The sequence below is a fragment of the Mchenga conophoros genome, linkage group LG1 (assembly GCF_057382185.1).
Source record: "Mchenga conophoros isolate Kocher_MC1m ecotype Shallow Benthic linkage group LG1, M_conophoros_male_GT1.1, whole genome shotgun sequence".
Lineage (NCBI taxonomy): Eukaryota > Metazoa > Chordata > Actinopteri > Cichliformes > Cichlidae > Mchenga > Mchenga conophoros.
Window position 1 is genome coordinate 12,335,300 of NC_140526.1, and position 20,302 is coordinate 12,355,601.

General features: G+C 40.4%; 1 protein-coding gene across 3 annotated transcripts in view; it reads right to left on the bottom strand.

Moving 5' to 3' along the window:
• unc13c (unc-13 homolog C (C. elegans)) overlaps positions 1-18,809 on the bottom strand; it is a 121,310-nt gene extending 102,501 nt beyond the window's left edge. For all 3 annotated transcript variants that reach the window (XM_085261479.1, XM_085261558.1, XM_085261393.1), the window contains exons 1-2: positions 18,327-18,809; positions 8,243-12,522 (exon numbers count right to left, since the gene is read on the bottom strand). In XM_085261479.1, the coding sequence (XP_085117605.1) occupies positions 8,243-12,323 (4,081 nt within the window). In that variant the 5' untranslated portion in view covers positions 12,324-12,522; positions 18,327-18,809. The remainder of the gene's footprint in view (positions 1-8,242; positions 12,523-18,326) is intronic.
• Between the last annotated feature and the right edge of the window lie 1,493 nt (positions 18,810-20,302).

Consider the following 20,302-nt stretch of genomic DNA (forward strand, 5'->3'; position numbering starts at 1 on the left):
ACTCTTTTCTTTCCAAGCTCCTTAGACTACAATGACCTGGATGACTGAGAACCTTCACAGACAACTTTCAATACTATTGATCTTCCTCAGTTACCTTCAGTAATCACGTCCTCCAAATAATTGATGTGTCTCCTAGGTCTCATTTTTACTAGACTAGGGATTCAAAATTAAATGTTAAATATTATCAGGCTATGTACCACAGGCTTTTAAGATGGTTGTAATTAATACATTTCTTTAAAAGCCTTTACTTGACCCAGCTGTCTTAGCTAATTACAGACCAATCACCAACTTTCTTTTTATTTAAAAATAATTTGAAAGAGTAGCTGTGAAACAGCTAACTCATCATATGCAAAGGAAGGGTTTGTTTAAAGAAATTCAGTCAGGATTCAGAATTAATCACAGTATAGAAACAGGGCTCATTACTAATGACCTTCCTATGGGCTCTGACAGTGGACTCATCCCTGCACTATTCCTGTTAGACCTCAGTGCAGCATTCAATACTGCTGACCACAATATCTTACTATATTTTACTCCTCCCTTCACTGCCAACCAGTTGTAGCAGTTCTACGTATTTATATAAACAAGCCTGCCAATCCTATGTTCCTACTTTTCTCAATTTCATATACCTATGAACTATAAACATTTAAATAAAAATCATTTATGTACGCTAAAGAACTCCTAATTTATAATGACTATGACAAGTCTTAATGCTCTACTGCAGTACAAACTTTTATAGTGACAAATGCTTTTTGTTCTAACTTTTGTTCTAACTATGACTCTGTCTTTGAGGCTGTGGCAGGCTAATGTCAGTGAATTCATTCACTTATTCACAATATCATAGAAAAGAAATTTCTGAAGAAGTGAACCAAGATCAGCAAAGATGGGTTATCAGCCACTATATATATAAGCAAAGTTTTGTTTGTGACATTGCAGCAACTATTGTCGCAACTTATACTAATAGAGAACAACGCTGGGGCAAGTAGAGGGTAAAAACTACAAGTATAAAAAGTATGAAAGGATATAGGGTATGATTTTTAACCAGAAAAGAAAGCCATTCAAAACAAACAAACAAATAAAACATGTAAAGGAAACCATTATTGATTTTCCAGTAGCTTTTAGTAAATTCAAACTCAATGGCAAATGTTGGCAATAATTATGAAACTGAAAAATATAAATGAAAAATATGAGGTGTATTGTCTGAGGATGCAAAGAAAAAGAAAGTAAAGAAGAAAAGTAAAGCTGAACCTTGTATGGATAGTGCACAGCAACTAAAAAGGGTTCAAAGGAGATAAACACTTGGCATTGTTTTTACTAGGTCAGTAAGCTTGATACAAGAGAGCATTTTAAAACAAAGCGTCTTTTCAATGGCTGCATGGGGTGGATGCGTGTGTGGGGAGTTACCTATTGACACTTTAAGTGTTTAATCTGAAAACTGCAGCATCTCAAAGTTGGGAGTGTACATTACCTGTGAAGAACAAGTTTTCACTTTAGATCCATTTTTTCCCCCAGCAACAACACAAAGTCAATCAATATTTTGAATTGGAAGATAACACTTTAAACAACAGCAGGAGAGGCCCTCCATTCCCTTTATCTGCATTTTTCATATCCACACTTTCTTGAGAAATGGTGAACTAAGCATAAAGAGGGTCTACCTCCTTTGCTCCCCCAGGAACAAGCAGCAAACTTCAGTAGCGGTAGACCTCTATAAATATTCCAAGCAAGGCTGACCTGGTTACAGAATGCCCTTGGGAATGTGAATTAGCATCTGAATACAGACGCTGCTGTAGCCAGTTGAAGACAGGCCCGGCAGGAGTGGCAGTACTGCTGAGACTCCTTTCACAGCTCCCACACAGACCAGCCAGCACGCTCCAGAGCACGAGAATGATGAGCACATATCAGCTACAAGAGATGAAGGCGTAAAGCTAATGAGGGTGGGAGTAGGAGCGTGTGAGTGGGAGGAAATGTGGGGGGCATATAGATTGTGCATGCATCTATGCGTCCTTCTCCATAAGCACCACAAAATAATACAATTTTTTTAATTACAATTTGTGTGTATTTTTCAAAAAACTGTGAGGTAACATTTCAGGTGCCAAACACATCTGATAGTGTTTTAGATGACACCGGAAAGAGCAGGCGATTATATTTTTGTCTCGTTCTATTATGTGTTATAATATTTTATTAACACTTTTTACACAACTATATGATTGAAGTGCAGATTTTCCGCTTCCATTGAAAGGGTTTCACCAAGGCGCAGCAATAACTAGATGTTCAACAAAAATTGGACAAATGAACATAATGTTAAACACAAGGATTGTTTTAAAGACTTGACGACTGCCAAAAGTCTAGCACCCATGGACTGCACCAAATGCTGAGTTTCCTCCCTTTAGATGCATGCCTAGTTGGGTTAAAATCAGGTGAATGACTTGACCATAAAGCAATATCCCATTTCTTTGCCTTGAGAAACTCTTAGGTTACTTTTGCAGTATGCACTGGATCATTATCCATTTGCACTGTGAAGCTTTCTTCAATCGGCCTTGCAGTATGTGGCTAAATCTGAGCAAAGCCTTGTCCTCTTTACAATTGGTCCTGCTGCTTCTGTCAGCAGTCACATCTTCAATAAACACTAGTAACCTAATTCCACTGACAGTAATACATGCCAATGCTATAACATCACCACCACTATGTTTGAAAATGATGTGGAATGCTTCAGAATATTAGCTGTTTCTCTCCTTTACCATACTTCTCTCTTCCCATCATTCTAGTACAAGTTCATCTTGGATTCTTCTGTCCAAATAAGTCTCTTTTATCTATTGTATCTTAACTTTTTAGATGTTTTTCTTAACCAAGGACAAAATTATGCAATTAACCACTTTAACCACTATCATCAATAGTATTGCAGGCCTTTTGATGATGGATTCCTACATTTTACCAGATTATTGATCTGACCACTCAACTGAATATTTTACTATCTGTCTGATAGGTTTATTATTGTTTGGGGTTTTGGGGGGGGGGGGGGGGGGGGGGTTTAGCCTAATGATGGCCTTTTTAAAATTTCTGTACTTTTAGGTGACAGAAGGAGACATGTGGCCTGGTCAAAACACAGAGAGCTGCACTCTAAAAGATCTTTAAACATAGTAAACATACCTTGTGTGCCACAGACTGCTCCCAAACACGAGGGGGACAAATAATACCTCTAAAACACTTAAGTTGGCTTTATTAAACGTTAGATCTTTAGCTGGGAAAACATTTTTAATTAATGATTTAATCACTGAGCACAGCCTTGATTTTATGTTTTTAACTGAAACTTGGTTGGACCAAAGTAACAGTGGAGCTGTTCTCATCGAGACGACCCCTCCTAACTACAGTTTTATCAGTGAGGCCAGGGTGAGCAGGAGAGGAGGGGGGGGGGGTTGCTGTCTTATTTAATGAATCATTTCAATGTAAGCAGCTATCTCCTGGAAGTTTTCAGTCTTTTGAATATGTGGCTTTACAGCTGAGTTGTGTTTCTTAATGTTTACAGGCCTCCCAAATACTGCACAGACTTTTTTAATGATCTCAGTGAACTGCTGTCTGTGATCTGTGTTGATTTCGACTGTGTAATTATTGTTGGGGATTTTAACATCCATGTGGACAACTCTCAGGACAAAGGGACTAAAGACCTGAGTAACACTCTGGGCAACTTTGGGCTGACTCAGCATGTAACAGAGGCCACACATAATAGAGGACACACTCTTGACCTACTGATCTCCAAGGGCCTGAGCATTTCAAAGGTTACTGTGTCTGATGTGGGCCTGTCTGATCATTACTGTGTTTTCTTTGAAAGTAAAATTTCAGCCCACACAAATATATCAACAGCAGTGATCACAAAACGGTGTATAACCGAATAGAGTAGTGAGATCTTTAACCATGTCTTCCCATTAACACCTGACTTATCCAGAGGTTCAGTCAATGAGCTTGTCAATAGCTTCAATGCTAAAATATTAAATGTAATGGACACTATTGCTCCCATTAGGTGAAGGTTATCTCTGGAAGGAAAAAGTCTCCATGGAGAAACTCCACACTGGTGAAAAATGAAAAAAGAGAGTGTAGGAAAGCTGAGCGCAGATGGAGAAAAACAAACCTAGATGTTCATTATGACAGCGGTCCCCAACCCCCGGGCCTCGGACCGGTACCGGTCCATGAGTCGTTTGGTACCGGGCCGCGAGAGTTGAGGCTCAGTTGTGAAATGTATAGATTTCAGGGTTTTTATCGGTTTTCAGCGTTATTTTGTTATCGTTTTTATCGTTTACTCAGTTTTCCTGGGTCTTTTCACGTGTGTTATGAATACATTTTCTTTTTTTCGGTACTGGTACTAGTTTTATTTTGTTGTATTTATCCGCAACACCTTAAAGGCCGGTCCGTGAAAATATTGTCGGGCATAAACCGGTCCGTGGCGCAAAAAAGGTTGGGGACCGCTGTATTATGACATCTATAAAGAGAAATTTCACAATTACAATTTACAACTGAGGAGTGCAAGGAGGTCCTACTTCTCTGACATCATCACTAAAAACAGTCATAATGCTCGGATCTTATTTTCTACAGTTGACAGGCTAACAAACCCTCCTGTGTCAGTGGCAGCTGAACTTCATTCGACCATGGCCTGCAATGACTTTGCCAAATTCTTCACAGGAAAAATCCAAAAGATTAGACAAGCAATTGGTACATCAACAGCAGATTCAGGATATGTACTGTGTCCACCGAAAAACACTTTAAACACCATCAAACAGTTTCACCCTATTAACAGCAAAGACCTGGAGGACATCTTAGGTCAACTGAACTCCTCCTCTTGCTGTTTAGGTGTCCTGCCAACAAGTTTTTTCAAAAAGGTCTCAAAGACTTTGGAGTCAGACCTGTTACAGATCGTCAACTTTTCTTTAATGTCAGGTGTGTATCCAGAACCACTAAAACTACTGTAATTAAATCTATACTGAAAAAGGACAATCTTGACAAGACACAAATGAACAACTACAGGCCGATCTCACATCTCCCATTTTTAAGTAAGATCATTGAAAAAGCAGTTTCTCAACAGCTCAATTACTTCTTAAAACAGAATAACTGCTATGATGCCTTCCAGTCAGGTTTTAGACAGAACCACAGCACTGAAACCGCTCTGACCAAAGTGTTTAATGACATATGTCTGAATACAGACAGTGGAAAAATGTCAGTCTTAGTTTTACTGGATCTCAGTGCAGCATTTGATACAGTTGACCACAACATATTACTCAAACGACTGGAGAACTGGACAGGTCTTTCAGGAACTGTACTAAACTGGTTCAAAACATACTTAGAAAACACTTTGTATCAATAGGTAACTTCACATTTGAGCAGACAAGTATCACATGTGGAGTTCCCCAAGGTTCCATCTTGGGACCCATTCTGTTTAACATTTACATGCTCCCACTGGCACAGATTATAAAGAACAACAAAATAAACTATCATAGCTATGCAGATGACACACAAATAAATATCACAATGTCACCAGGAGACCGAGGCCCTGTACAGGCTCTTGGTAAATGCATTGAGGAAATTAATGACTTGTTGTGCCACAATTTTCTCCAGCTAAACAAAAACAAAACTGAAGTAATAGTCTTTGGTGCCAAAGAAAAATTACAGGTCACTAGAGAACTTCAATCTATACACCTAAAAACCACAAACCAGGCGAGAAATTTGGGTGTAGTGATGGATGCAGACCTAAACTTAGAAAAACACATTAAGACAATAACAAAGTCAGCTTACTATCACCTCAAGAATATTTCAAGGATAAAAGATCTGATGTCTCAACAGGACCTGGAAAAACTAGTCCATGCATTCATCTTTAGTAGGCTTGATTACTGTAACAGCATCTTTACAGGTCTACCTAAAAAATCAGTCAGACAACTACAGCTCATTCAGAACTCTGCTGCTCGAGTCCTCACTAAGACCAAAAAAGTGGACCACATCAGTCCAGCTCTGAGGTCATTACACTGGCTGCCTGTCCGTCAGAGGATAGACTTTAAAGTTCTGATGCTGGTCTATAAAGTTCTGGATGGTTTAGGACCAAAATACATCAGTGACCTCCTGACCTAGTATGAACCTTCCAGATCCCTCAGGTCATCTGGATCCGGTTTTTTATCAGTTCCCAGAGTCAGAACCAGACACGGAGAAGCTGCATTCAGCTTTTATGCTCCATATATCTGGAACAAACTCCCAGAAAGCCTCAGATCAGCTGAAACACTCAGTTTATTTAAATCCAGGTTGAAGACTCACCTATTCTCAGCTGCATTTGAATAAAACACCAAATCCACACTTTTAAGCTTAAATTTCAAAACTTAAATGTTAACTACTGATTTTATCTACTGTTTTTTGTTTTTGTTTTTGTTTTTTTTTATCAATTTGAAATCATGCTTTTTATTTGTTTTTGTTTTTAATGTCTATGTAAAGCACTTTGAATCACCTTGTTGTTGAATTGTGCTATATAAATAAACTTGCCTTGCCTAGAACCAGGCCTCTAACTGATTTATCAAAGATGGAAAAAGAATCAAAAAGCCAGTGGAAAGTGAGGATAGTCTGTCACACTTGCCTAGAGCTCGCTATGCCTCACCTCACACCTATGAGATTCAGCAATAAGGAGTGACTCAGTAAGTCAGTCACTCAGTTCAAGTCTTAATTCTTTTTGCCTGGTAGCCATAAAAAGGCAATGTGTAAAACTAAAGCTGCAGAGTCATAGCCAGTAAATGTTTCATTAAGTTTGCATTGGCCTGTTATAAGATTACCTGTTTATGTTAGAAGTGATGTATAAAGCATAGACCCATATACTGTGCCAGGAGGGGAATCTCCGGTTAATCTATTTTAATTTGAACTGAATTTACATTTATGAACACATCTGTCACACAGCCAGCATTAAGGAGTAGCCTGTATTACTGAACTAAAATTGCCCGCCATCACTACAACCGTTACATATGTGGGTCAAAAGCTTTTTGATTTTAAGTAAGCATGGAAATTCCCTTACGTCTTATTTCACTACAACTGGAAGACTGTTCCATCAATGAATCTATCCAAATTTTAAGTGGGATGCCATAGACCTACAGAATTCTGAATAAATACTACTGTGGTGAATCAAAGGTATACAACAACAATACAATTACTGGTATAATGTATAATGGTTTTATTTATGATTTAAAATATTGTAGTGCATTTAATAGCTTCTCATTGGTTAAAAAAAAAAGAAAAGAAAAGAAAAAGAAGCAAATAAAAGCTTTATGTTTACACTTGTTTGAACTCTCTGCCACCACAATGTCATTAAATAGCAGTGCAGTCATGCTTTTTTTCAAATGATGGTATGTTTAGGAGGTCACCAACAGAATTCTATGTTCCTAAAAAGTCTGGTAATAAATAACAACCCACCAGAAATAAAATACTATCCCTTAAGCCACAGCTGTCTGCATGAGAATCCAGTGCTGTGCCATGGGAATTCAAAGTCATTGCCACCCATAACACTGCCATCCACCACCTAACAGATTCACTGCCTTCAGTTTTTCACCACAACATAAATAACCAATTCAAACACATTTGCCAAATGTATCAAAGTCTGAGGCTCATGCAAGAGTCGCATTATTACAATACCTAATTTCAAGTCAGGGGCTTGGTTGCACTGTGTAAATCATATACATGCATTTATTTACATTCACTGCAATTCAGGCTTCCACCAAAGACTTTCTTGATGTTTAAAAATAAGAATTCATGCTATTTTTGCTGTTCATTAACTGAAAACAAACGGGTATATTACTTCTTCCCATACTCCTTGTTGTTTCCCTCATTGTTTCCTGGGATTTGTTTTTTATCCATCCATTCACTTGCACTTATCCTTATCAGGATTCCGTGGGGACTGGAGCCCATCTCAGCTTTTATATTTTATAATTTATTTATTTTTTATATTTACCTTTTTTTTGTTGGTTATAACATTTGGTACTATAGCTGTAACCACATTTACAGTAACTTTGTTGCTGTATTCATTAATGCACAATCACCTGACACTTGACTGCTGTACTTGATGTTCACTTACTGTTTGCTTCTTTACTGACAAATTTTGGGGAGCACATAAATGTAGATTTTGTCTATTTTGTTAGTAATTCATACAACACATGTAAGACCTGCCATGTAAAAAAAAAAGTGGAACAAAATTCAGATAACACTGTGACAAATGATAGGAAGAAAAGTATCATACCCCCTGCAAGGATCTGCTGCTCCAGTTCGGCCATCTGTTTCCTGTAGGCCCTCAGCGCTGCCTCCTTAAATGTGGGCCGAATACGTTTTTTAGGTGGTGCCTCTATTGGTTTTTCTTCTGGAAGATTTTTGTTTTCATCCTCTTGCTTTTGTTCAACTTTTTCTGCCACCTCTGCAACCTCTTCAGTTATTTCTGCCACCTCTTCCAGCTCCTCATCACCTTCTTCCATCTCCTCTGTCAGATCATTTCCCTCTGTCTCATCTGGTTCTTCTACATCTACATATTCTACCATGGCATCATATTCAGCAGTGTCCTCAGTCAGTTGGTTTTCATAATCCTCGCTGTACTCTTCATCATACTGCTCATCCAAACTACAATCATACTCCAGAACACATGTTTCTTTACTTGCTTCATTGTCACCTGGGGCTTCCAACTCTTGCGAAGCTTCCAAATCCTGAGAGGCATCAATGTCTGGAGTGGTTTCAATGTCTTCAGACACATCATAGTCCTGAGAAGTCTCACACTCCTGAACAGGTTCATCAGGCTCCTCTGTCTCAGAAGTATTAGTTCTGTTCTCCAGGTTAGCTAGCACTTGCTCCATTACTTCAACATAGTGGGTCTCACTGTCCACGGGTTGTTCCTCGGCTTCTGTTTTATCCTCCTCTGCTTTAAGGAAGACGGGCTCTTTCTGGATATCTGAGTCAACTGTAGTACTAGAATTATTGGTGGTGGAACCAGACAGTGTGCGGAATCGCCCCATAAATGAAGACGAGGTGTTTGAGGTCTCCTCAGGTGGCGCAGCAGGGGTAGTTTGAGACCCAGATTTCCATACAACCTCAAGAGCTGACTTAGCTCTCTGTAAGGTAGAACCAAAGCCAAATCCAAAGGACTTTTCACTGAGATCTATGCTGAGCCTACTGCTCCAAGACTTGGGAACTTCCTCAACCTTCTCTGTTCGAATCTCACTCTGGCTACGGTACATAGATGAAGACTTACTCTGGGGCTGGTGAAAGCTATGATTAACATCCAGTTCGGGGAATTTTTCTTTAGGAATTGTTTTGGGGATATCTTTAGATATTTCTTTAGAGGCTACTATTGGTGCTACTTTAGGAGCTTCTCCTGGGGCTGGTTTAGGGGTTTCTTTGGGGGTCACTTTAGGGCTCTCTTTTGGGACTACTTTTGGGGACTCTTTAGCTGGAGTCCCCAAAATTTCTTTAGTTGGTATTTTAGCAGTTTCCTTAGGTGCTACTTTATGCACCTCTTTGGGGGCCTCTTTTGGGGAAGGTTTTGAAGCTTCTTTGGTAACTTCTTTAGGAGTAATTTTCAGACCTTCTTTAGGTACAACTTGTGGAAGTTCTTTAGCAATAACTTTAGGGGATTCCTTAGGAGATTCCTTAGGGGACTCTTTAGGAGTCGAGACAGGGGTCAAGACAGGGGTGTCGATTGGGGTTATTTTAGGGCTCTCTTTAGGGGACTCTTTAGGACTTTCTTTAGGAGTCAACATGGGGCTATCTTTCGTGGTCACTTTAGAAGTGACTTTAACAATCTCACTAGGACGTGCCTGAGATGCCACTTTAGATACCTCTTTGACTGTGGGCTTTGTTGTGTCTTTAGGAGTGAGTTTAGGACTGTCTTTAGAGATAGCTTGAGAGGATTCCTTAGCTGCTGTCTTTGAAATCTCTTTAGGCAACTCTTTAGGAGCTGCTTTAGAGGTCACTTTAGGTAAAACCTTAGCAGATACCTTAGGACTTTCCTTTAGCAATATTTTTGAGTTGTCCTCTTTTGTAGCCACTTTAGTTTGTTTATGTGTCACTTTAGCAGTGCCTTTAGGGGAATCTTTGGGGGAAGATGCTACTTTCGTGCTTTCTTTTGAAATAATCTTACATGGTTCCTTAGATTGACGAGCAGATGACTTGACATACTCACGTTCCGTGATAGGAGGAATAATGTGGGTCGTTATCGGTGGTAGGGAAGATTCCCTGTCAAGCATCATAAATTCCTCATCTCCTTCAAACTGTAAATCAACTTCCTGACATTTAGTGATGTTCTCTGGAAAACCAGGAATTGTTGATGGGTCAAATGGACTGCTAACCTCTATGGAGGCTTCTAAGCCAGAGTCAGCACCCTGCTCCAAATGATGCCAGTCTTTCCACGGTGATAGATCACCTTGCAGAGAAAGCTGAGAGCCACTGTAGTGACTTCTATCCCTTGACATACAGACAAGTCCATTGCTAACTCCGCTGTCAATAGTTTCCGTAGTCTCGACCTCATTATGTTCATAAGCTTGATTATCGTGGCTAAGAGCGTGACTGGGGCTAGCATACCAGGAAGAAGCCATGTCTTCCTGTTTCCTTTGCCACAGTTCCTGATCTGAGGAGGACAGCAGGGAGCAGCCATTTGCCCGTGTAAAGTACTGACTCTCTGAAAAGTCTTCTGAGTATGACTGGCAAAGTTTTGAGCAGTCAGACTCAGAGCGGCTGAGTTTTGGAGTGGAGTAGTCACTCTGGGAAAGCCAACCAGGGGTCAGATCAGAATAGTAAGCCTTTGCATGCTTTTCTGGATCATAGTAAGGGTCATCAGCATAGTGAACTGTGCCTGAGTAGCCAGCCTCATCTCCTGACCGGGTATGATCATGGGACCGCCTCTTCTCTGATTTGCTCTTGTGAACAGGCTTTGAAATCACCATTGCATATTTATTTCTGCTTAATTCATCCAGTTCTTTGTCACTGTCCATTGAGTCCCAGTCATCACTCTCCACGACTTTATCCTTTCCTGAGATCTTTATATCCATGCTTTCATAAGTTTGAGAGGATGACAGTTTATCTTTTCTCTCTTTTCCATCATGAGTTAAGCTATCAGTAGACACGGTAATGCCAGTTCCCTTAAGTTTATAGCACTTTTTTAAGACTACATCTCTATCTTGGGGTGTTGCAAAAATAACAATAATAGGGCGGGGTTTAGCATTAGAACATTCTCTTTGTTGCCCTAATCTATGAGCGAGTTCAATTTTAATTGTTTTATGAGGGTCAACAAAACCCATTTTGTCTTTTATTATTTTATAAATTAGACTCTCTGTTTTCTCTGACTTTTCTTCAGGAACATTGAGGAATCGCAAGGTGGAATTATTGGCCTGGTGACTAATTTGTTTTATGTAGTCATGGATATCGCGAGTTTCCCTTCTTGACTGGACAAATCCAGAGCGAAGCTGTTCAATCTCACTCTGAACTACTTCCACACTGCTGGAGATCTCATCAATTGAACTTTTAAGGGCATTGACATGGCCACGAAGCTCAGATAGTTCTGTCTCTATCTGGCTGATCCCCTGTAGCTCCTTAAAGATCATTTCCATTACATCCTGTGTTTGACTGATGCAACCTGTTGAGGATGAGCCAGGCTCAAGGGTTGAGCTCTTTTGTTGCCGTCCAGCACGGTCCAAGGATTTGCTCCGAATGCCTAGAGTTTTCCTCCAATTGCTCACCTCGGAGTCTGAGGAGACACATTCCTGGCTCTTTTTCCATTTTCTTAACTTGCGTAGAGCTCCCAACCTAAGTGTGTGTAGACTGGAGCGCTCCCCTCTTTCACCTTCAGAGCTACCATCCGAGGGAGCCAAACTGATGAGGCTCTTCCTGTTTCGTCTTACTGGCATAGTGTGCGATTTATGCTCATCCAGTCTCCGGATGGGTTTTGTGTCACTCAAGGAGTCAGAGTAACTACTGTCAATCGAAAGAACCTCGGGAAAGATGCTTTCATTATTATTCAAAAAAAGAGAACTTTTTGGGAGTCCATTTGCTATAGCTACACGATAACTGAAAGTGGGTGACAGAGATGAACAGTCGTTTTTTCCGTCGTCTTCCTCGAGCGAAATGTTACGTGCTGAAGAGCATTTGGAAATCTTTTTAACGGTAGTCTTCAGTGTGGTAGAGAGAGTTAGATTGTGTACTTGCAAATCAGTGGTCAATTTAGGCTCTTTATTTTCACTTCTCTCTTTCTTCTTTATTGGTTTTGCCAATTTCTTTGTAAACATTCCTTTGCAAATCTTTTCAATGTAGGCTGATATAGTTTTGATTAGGGCAGAAACCATGGATGGCAATCCTGTGGACTTTTTTTTATCATCTAATGAAAGGAGAAGTTGGCTGGGAATACAGCGTCAGTGAGCCAAGCACAATCAACCTGTGCTTGACAGTAGGAGCCCAGCTCACAATCACTAAAACCACAGCCCATGCAGAGAGTCACTAATACTTTTGAATCCAGTGGCCTTCCTCCAGAAAAGGACCATCTCTCTGTAAGACAAAGAAAGAATATTTGTTTTACAATTGGGTCGCAAATTCCTAAGATATACATAAATACAGCAGAACCCTACTTTTTTTTTTTTTATCTTTTGATCTTTAACATTTGTAAAGCCAAATTTTCTCCTCTGAACTGTCTTCATTCACCAATTAAATAACTGCTTAAGTAAACACTAAAACAAAGGACAATTTGCGTCTATATTTAAATTTCTGCATTAACAACAACTAACTTTAAACACATTGTTTTGCTGATAATTCAACAGAGCACCTAGTCACCCATTCTATATGGATGTCACCTTAAATCACAAACTAGACTTCCTGACAAATCAAATGAGAAAGAGACAGGGAGCACCAAAATAAATTGTATTTCAAAAAAAAAAAATCATACTTAAACTATCCATGACAAATAATTTAAAAATCTTTTATCTTGTGAAATGGCTAAAATTTGATGAGAACACAAATTTCCTTAATTTAATTGGAATGGTCTGATACATGAGTTAACTATATGGAAGTAGTACTACTGGAAGGTAGGTGAAGTGAATAACAATGATCATCCTATTATAATGTAACATTATAACATTCCTGGGAAACAGTTGGTGTTTACATTTATGTAAATGTTACGTCACCTTCCCCAGCATGACAAACCACCCAGCCACACTGAAGAAACTGCTTAGGAATGGCTCAAGGACTGCACAAAGTGGACAGCTCATTCAATTCCCATTAAAGAAAGCAACAGTACAAGTTCAAAGATCTGTTTCCAACATCCAGACACCACAGAACACCCCCAGGACTTGTGTTCACGTTGTGATGGATCAGAGATGTTTTGACCAAATGAGGGAGGCGTACTCAAGTGATATTAAAATGTACTGGCTTATAAACAGTCATTTTAGGCTCATGGAAAAAGAGGCCCCTTGAATCATGCTTGATAGCGTTAAACCTTCAATTGCTTGGAGTGGGTATGAGAGGTATGTATTTTCCATATAGCGAAGCTGGTCAACTGATTCAAAAGAGAGATGTTTGTTGTGCTGAGGACCTGACAGCTGCTACACATTAGTTCTGGGGTTTAGAGCTTGATGTGTCTACAGTCTCATGACCACAGAGACATGCTCACTTTAAATGAGCTGTGAAACACAGCATCTCAGTTAGCTTTTACTGCTTGCCTCAGAAGAAAGATCAGACATTAGCAAATAGAACTGAAATGTGATGCCAGCATGTACATTTTTCTGCTACTACTGTATAAAGTAAGGAGTCCAGCAGTTTGGCTCTTTGTCTATACATAATTCTGAAAATGTCTTGCAGTGGAACCAGTCTTAATAGGTCACCAGATACTCAATTAACTAGTTAATTAAAAAAAAAAAGTATGATATCATTGAAATGATGATTTATCTTTCAAAAATTGTCCTGATGTATTCGCAAATCATTAAGCTTTTAAAAAAATCTTTACCAACTGTCAAAACTCTTACAGGTATGGAATGGCAAAATGTTAAGGTAAAAAAGAACTACAATATACTGGTATACTGGGAGGTTCATGACTCAGCTCTTTTAAAATGGCATACAGCCAAGAGCAGCCTTTTGAAACCAATGGTTCATGACCTAAAACTGTCCCCAACAAATGAATCACAGCAGATAATGATTTAATATGTTCCGAGATTGCCTGAAATACTTTCATGATCAGTGATCTTCTGAATTTTAAACTTATAACTGTATGATAAGAGGGGCAATTGAGTTGTGAACAAAGCAAAGTCTCACACAGTCTTAAAGAAAATTGTGAATGAAAGTGAATTTCCAACATGTCTCTAAATGAATGAAAGTGAATGAGTGCACCGCAGTGCAAGATCTTGCAACACTAGCAAGATCAAGTGCTGATGATGGTGCTAAGTTTCCAATCTGGTGCCATTAAACTACTGAATAAGACCAACATAACAAGAGCTTGTTATTCAAAAAGTGCATTTCTATATTTCAAAGTGCACAGAAAAATAGGTGGCTCATTTACACATTCTTGAAGAAGGGTCTGAGTTACAGACACCCCTTCTCTCCTATTTAATTGCCTCCTAAATGTAGAGAATATTGGATAGCCCAAACAAAGGTTCAGTAAACCTGAGAAACCACTGTACTTTACTAATGCATATGTTTCAGCCAGACAAAAATTAACACTTAAAACTAACAAGGACAGGGAAAATAATATTATACTGTCACATGCGGTGGTAGAATATTACTGGAAAGCATGTTTTTTTCTTATTGAGTGAATTATTTCAAATCAGGACGCAGAGATACATCCCCAAATGATTACAAATTACTTTTTATAAATAAATATGTTTATTTTTTACACACTTGAATAGCACAATATAATGAGCAAAATTAAATGTTTGCATGAAAGAAGAGTAAGATGGAAATGATGAGTGGAATGTGAGGAAATAAAAGGAAGGGAATGTGCTGAATGATTGAATTAGACATTTGCATGCCAGAAGCTACAATATAAGAATTATATTTTTGATTATGAAAAAATTGGAGGATTATGATCTATAGTGATAAAAACTGCAAACGTGTCTTTCTCAGAGCAAATAATTCCTTAGAATTAACACTGGCATCAAACCTTTCAGTTTCCTTTGATGTTATGTATAGCTGACATACAGTTTTTTTGGCTTTTTTTTTCTTTTCTTTTTTTTGATTGGCACAAAGGTTTTTGAGGATCTGAAGCAGGATTAGATTTTTTTTATGGTTGTTGAGATAAAGCAGTTCTTGCACATCTCTTATGTTACCCCAATGAGTCACCAGCCCTGGGTCTTCTAAAGATTTCACTGTAATTCATTCTGATCAAACAAACTTTTGCTGAATTTGTCAAAGACGTGCAGGCGATACACACCTAGCAGGGAAGGCTGTCCCTGCACAGGCAGGACTGCAGATACGGGGTGCTAATAAGTGCAGATATTTTACTGTGCTGTTGTCAGTGTTAGACAGAGACAAATTTCAAGCTATCCAGACATAGTACAGCTATAGTCCATAGTCCATTTCCATAGTACAGCTAAAAAAATTCTACTTTTGAAGTACTTTTCATTGCTACTCAAACATAGATTATGCTTCAAGGAGGAAGGTTTTGCATAGCATATAAAAAGCGACCTTTTCAGTCGTTATACTGAAAACTGTCAAACAGACAGCCTAATTTCTAAATCACATCACAAAAATGTTTTTGTGTAAGCTTTCTGAATGATTCAACCATAATAATACATTATCACGCAACCATCTACACAAAACATACCTAAAAATGACTGCTGGTTAACTTAAACCAATTACCTCAATGCATTCGTGATGCATATTTTTGTAATGCACTTAATGAACCAAATTGAGCTGCAGCCACAATCCTGGATGAAATATGGCATCTAGGATATGTTACGGTTTACTGTAGCAAACACTGGACCATCACTTACATAAAGCACTGTACTGCAGTGTGGCTGCACTTGGTCTGGACACTTCACACTAAAAGAATACTAGTGTTTAATGAGTGTTGATCACCAATTAGGGAGCTGCCTTTGTGTAAACAGAGCCAACATCCTGACATGTGCATGTTAAGGTTTGACAAATGAAGCATTCGCCCTTTTCCAGAGCTAGACTTGATGTGCAAATAACTTGCTAATGCCCACGAGGTATCGCTTGTATCGTCCCATTAGAGCGTAATGATGCAAGAATAAAGAAAAAAAAAGGATGAGAGACAACTAAATTACCTCATCCTACTTACGCGTGTTCCACTAATTTCAATTCTTTAAGCAGACTCATATTGTGTCTGTTTAACCAGGTTTTTACATATTCAAATACTGTACTGTAATTTATTTGTCTCTACATTTTGGACCTCAAGCTTAACCTATTCTTCTGCATTAAATCTATGCACAGTCTACAATGTAACACTGAAACACTAGTTGGTCGCTGAGTTTCTCTATTCGAGTTGATCAAATCAATTTGAAAAACGGAAGTTAAAACATAAGGAGCCGTAAATTTGTACGAAGCTACAATGATCCCCAATGGGTCAATCACAGTCATTGCAGGCTGTGTTAATGTGACATATGGTCACATTTCTAGCGAAGTGCACGTCAGGTTGCACGATAGGGTTTCAATAAGTTATGATGTCATGACGTACCTTTGGTGTAGCGTTAAGACAGATGTATAAATCCCCCTTTAGTCTCATTTTTGAATAGGGATGGGAATCAAGAAGTTCAATTCCTTGGAATTGCTGGTCTGCTTGGAATTGTTGATCTGCTTGCCTATTTCAGTTTGTGTACTGGAATTGTTATATCATTACATAACGTAACATAGTCTTGTTTTATATAACTGAAACGTTTGACACAATTATTTTTGTTTTGTCTGTCTTTAAAAAGTGGGTCATATAATTATCAAATATAGTTCTCGACCCTTGAGCGAGGCACTGAGACTCAAACTACTCCAATGGAGTGTCTTTTTCATCAACTACTTCAGCATATTTTAAAAATAACTAATTTCTTAATGAACTTGCTTAGTCAGAGATCACTAGCTCCTGTAACAAACAAAATTGGGGTATTCCCATAGTCCAGACTTACAGCCCCTCCCATTTGTGAGTCAGACTAGAGAAACCTCCAGAGAAAGGGGAGTACCTCAGCCACACCCACTCCCTATGCTCTGAGGCATTCCTACCCCAAGCCCAGCATTACTATCCAGGGACCTATTTCCCCCATTTTTCCAAATGCATTTGATCAGCAGAGCACTCTAAAACACTCCATTTCTCACAGTCTGTACAATCTCTGCCACTCTCTTTTAATAAAAGTGAGTGCCAGTTAGAGGCATGCTAACCTATTTCTCACAATAGTACAACTGCTCCTCTTCTGATGTAAACTCGGCTATACCAATTTAAGGTTATTATGCTGCAACCAATTACTACTACACACTGGTGTGTTGTTTAGTCCCTTAAGCTTTTGGTTGACACTGAGGGATATTTTGTGCAAACCTTCAGAATGGGCTCCACATAAATGAGAGATGCTCATGTGTTACGTCATGTCTTCAGACTCATGATTATGGATTATGGTTGAGTGTGGATTAGTGCACATGTGGATGTGTACATCCCTGTGCGCATATGTGTGCAGCCATGTATGTACACACACACATGTGTGCCATGCATGCCTCTGTGCATGATTGCTTTCAAGCACACATTTGCTGCTATGTGAGTAGAGCGGAGTACACTAGTGGGGGGGCTGAGCGTGTGAGGGTGTGTGCATCCTCAAATCATTTTGCCCTCACGCCCATCCTCAGCTACATTCCGCCTCCTTTCTTCTAACCTGTGTAGTCTATTTCCCAACAGTGAAATATCTGCCCGCAGCCCTAGGAAACCAGCCAACATCACAACAGATTGTCTCCACTCATAAATCAAAATATTATCATTTCTTTGGCTGGCATGACGGGATCCAGTCTCATCGCGTTTGCTCAGTGTGAAACAACAGCATTGCTCACATGCGTTCCTGTTGTGCAGAACAACATGGGGAAAGGTGAGAATGAGAGCAATGGGACGTTTGTAGAATCGACATTGTTTGAATCAGAAACAACAATACGATTGACAGTATCATCAACACCTTGCATTTTATTTTTTTTCACCTATTTACATCAAGATGATGCCATCTATTCGCATAATTTTCAAATAACGTTTCATCAGTCCACTGACAGGGCCACTGAGGGAGGGGAGGCAAGCAACAAGAAGATCCAGGATGAAGTCAAACAGTCAAGATTCCCACGCCATGCAAACACGTCTCGAGCGCCTGACAGGGCTTCGCCGCTGTACATACCTGGTTGTGTCAAATCCCCGTGTAGGACGCCAGCGATAGTGTGCAAAACGAGCCGTGTGGAGCCGATTCCCCAGTTTCAGCGAATGGTCGGAGCGAGGAGAGAGCAGCGATGCTGGGGAGGGGAGGGGAGGGAGGGAGAAGAGAGAGTGGCTCGGTGCGCAGCTGCCTGCTAATACCAGAGCTCACAGCATCTCTCTGCGTCCGTCAGACACCACAGCCCAGAGTCGCGCCTCCGTGAAGAAACGTGCACACACCTCTGCTCCATGCCACCGACTGTACCCCCTCTTTCGCTCCTTCGTCGTGGGTTTTATTTGTTCCAGGAATGACACACAAGCGCGCACGCGCGCTCACACAACCACACACAAGATCGTGCCCGTAGCCTGTTTCACTGCACGGGGTGTCTAGTCCAAAATGGGATGCAGGCGGGTGGCGGTGACGCTGATGGGGAGACAGACAGCGCTGCTGCTGTTGCTCCTGGCTGCCGAGACTGAAGCTCTGCTCCCCGGCTGGAGAATACCCATCCCTCCCTTATACAAAACTCTCTCTCTCTCTTTTACTCACTCCCTCTCTCTCTCTTTGTGTGTGCGTGTTTGTGCTCACTGAGCCCGGTTGAGAGAATTGAGCCGACATTCAGACACACGGACGCAAGATACCCCCAAACACACACTCAGGCTTACGAGAGATGCCTTGAGTGTGATGGAAGGAAGGAAGGAAGGAAGGAAGGAAGAAGAAGGGGGGGGGGGGGGGGGTAGAGCCCCGGTGTGTGTGATTCGTGGTTGCTATTTGCCTGATGATATGATCACTGGACATGCTGAACAAGAAACATCAGAATGATGTAATATCATAATGAACCAGGAGCAACACAGACACACAGTGGGACCCATGTTATTGTAGGCTACGGGAGTACTGCTTTAATTCTTCGTCAAGATCCGCGCGAATGTGTGGTGCGCGCGAGCTCTTCTGTGTTTGTGCACGGCTTTATGGGCATGCCTGAGGGGCACTAAGAGCGCACTTTCATCTCTTCCTTTCACACACACACGTTTATGGTCAGGGCCAACCTCAAGTTACAGAAGACCATATCCATCTCTCTCTCTCACACACACACACACACACACACACACACACACACACACACACACACACACACACACATTCAGAAATATGCTCACACATCATCTAATTGCATCTCTCAGTGGAATTGTCGTCATGCATGATTGCTCACAGGCGCTGTAGATTTATCATAGCCACTGTGGTATATTAAAACACCACCACTGTTGTGAATTGCACTTAGAATGATTTCACAACAGTGAAAAGGAATGGAAATGCACCTAAACCCGCGAACAAAATAGTAGGGCGATTATGCCACATGTTTTAATTTGTCCTTGTGTGACATTTTGCTAATTGTGGCTTTAATTTCATGTTGAAGAGGACAAATTAAGACGGACACTGTGCAAAGAAAACATTGCAGGTAGCGTGTCACATGATAGTCCACATCATTTCACTGACTCCCCCTGCCTTGGCAGTGATTAGGCATTCAAATAAAACCCATCTCTCTCCCTCTCATTTCGCTGCTCTCCTCCTCTCTGCGTGCCTCCCTCTGTCAGTCTTGCTCTCCTCTCTCAGCCGAGATGTGTGTCATGCGCTCCTCCAACAGCCACTAATTATCTGGCCTTCTAGCTAAATCGCATTCCATTCCACTATCTCTCTCTCTCACACACACTGTCACATGGGAGTGTGGCACAGGATGTATGGAGATGTGTGTGGCTGTGTGCGCAAGCGTGTGCGGTTAGAGGTGGTGGTTGGGGAGAGAAGGAGTGCAGTACCCCTCCTCCTGTGTATGGCTCCCGATCGCCTCCTGCCGGTAACGAAAACAACTGCAACTGAGAACCTCATCTGTTTCTGAGCCAGTCTGACCCAACTGATCACCGCTAATTACTGCAGCACATTTGTTTTCAGAGAAAGATAGCAGAGCAAAT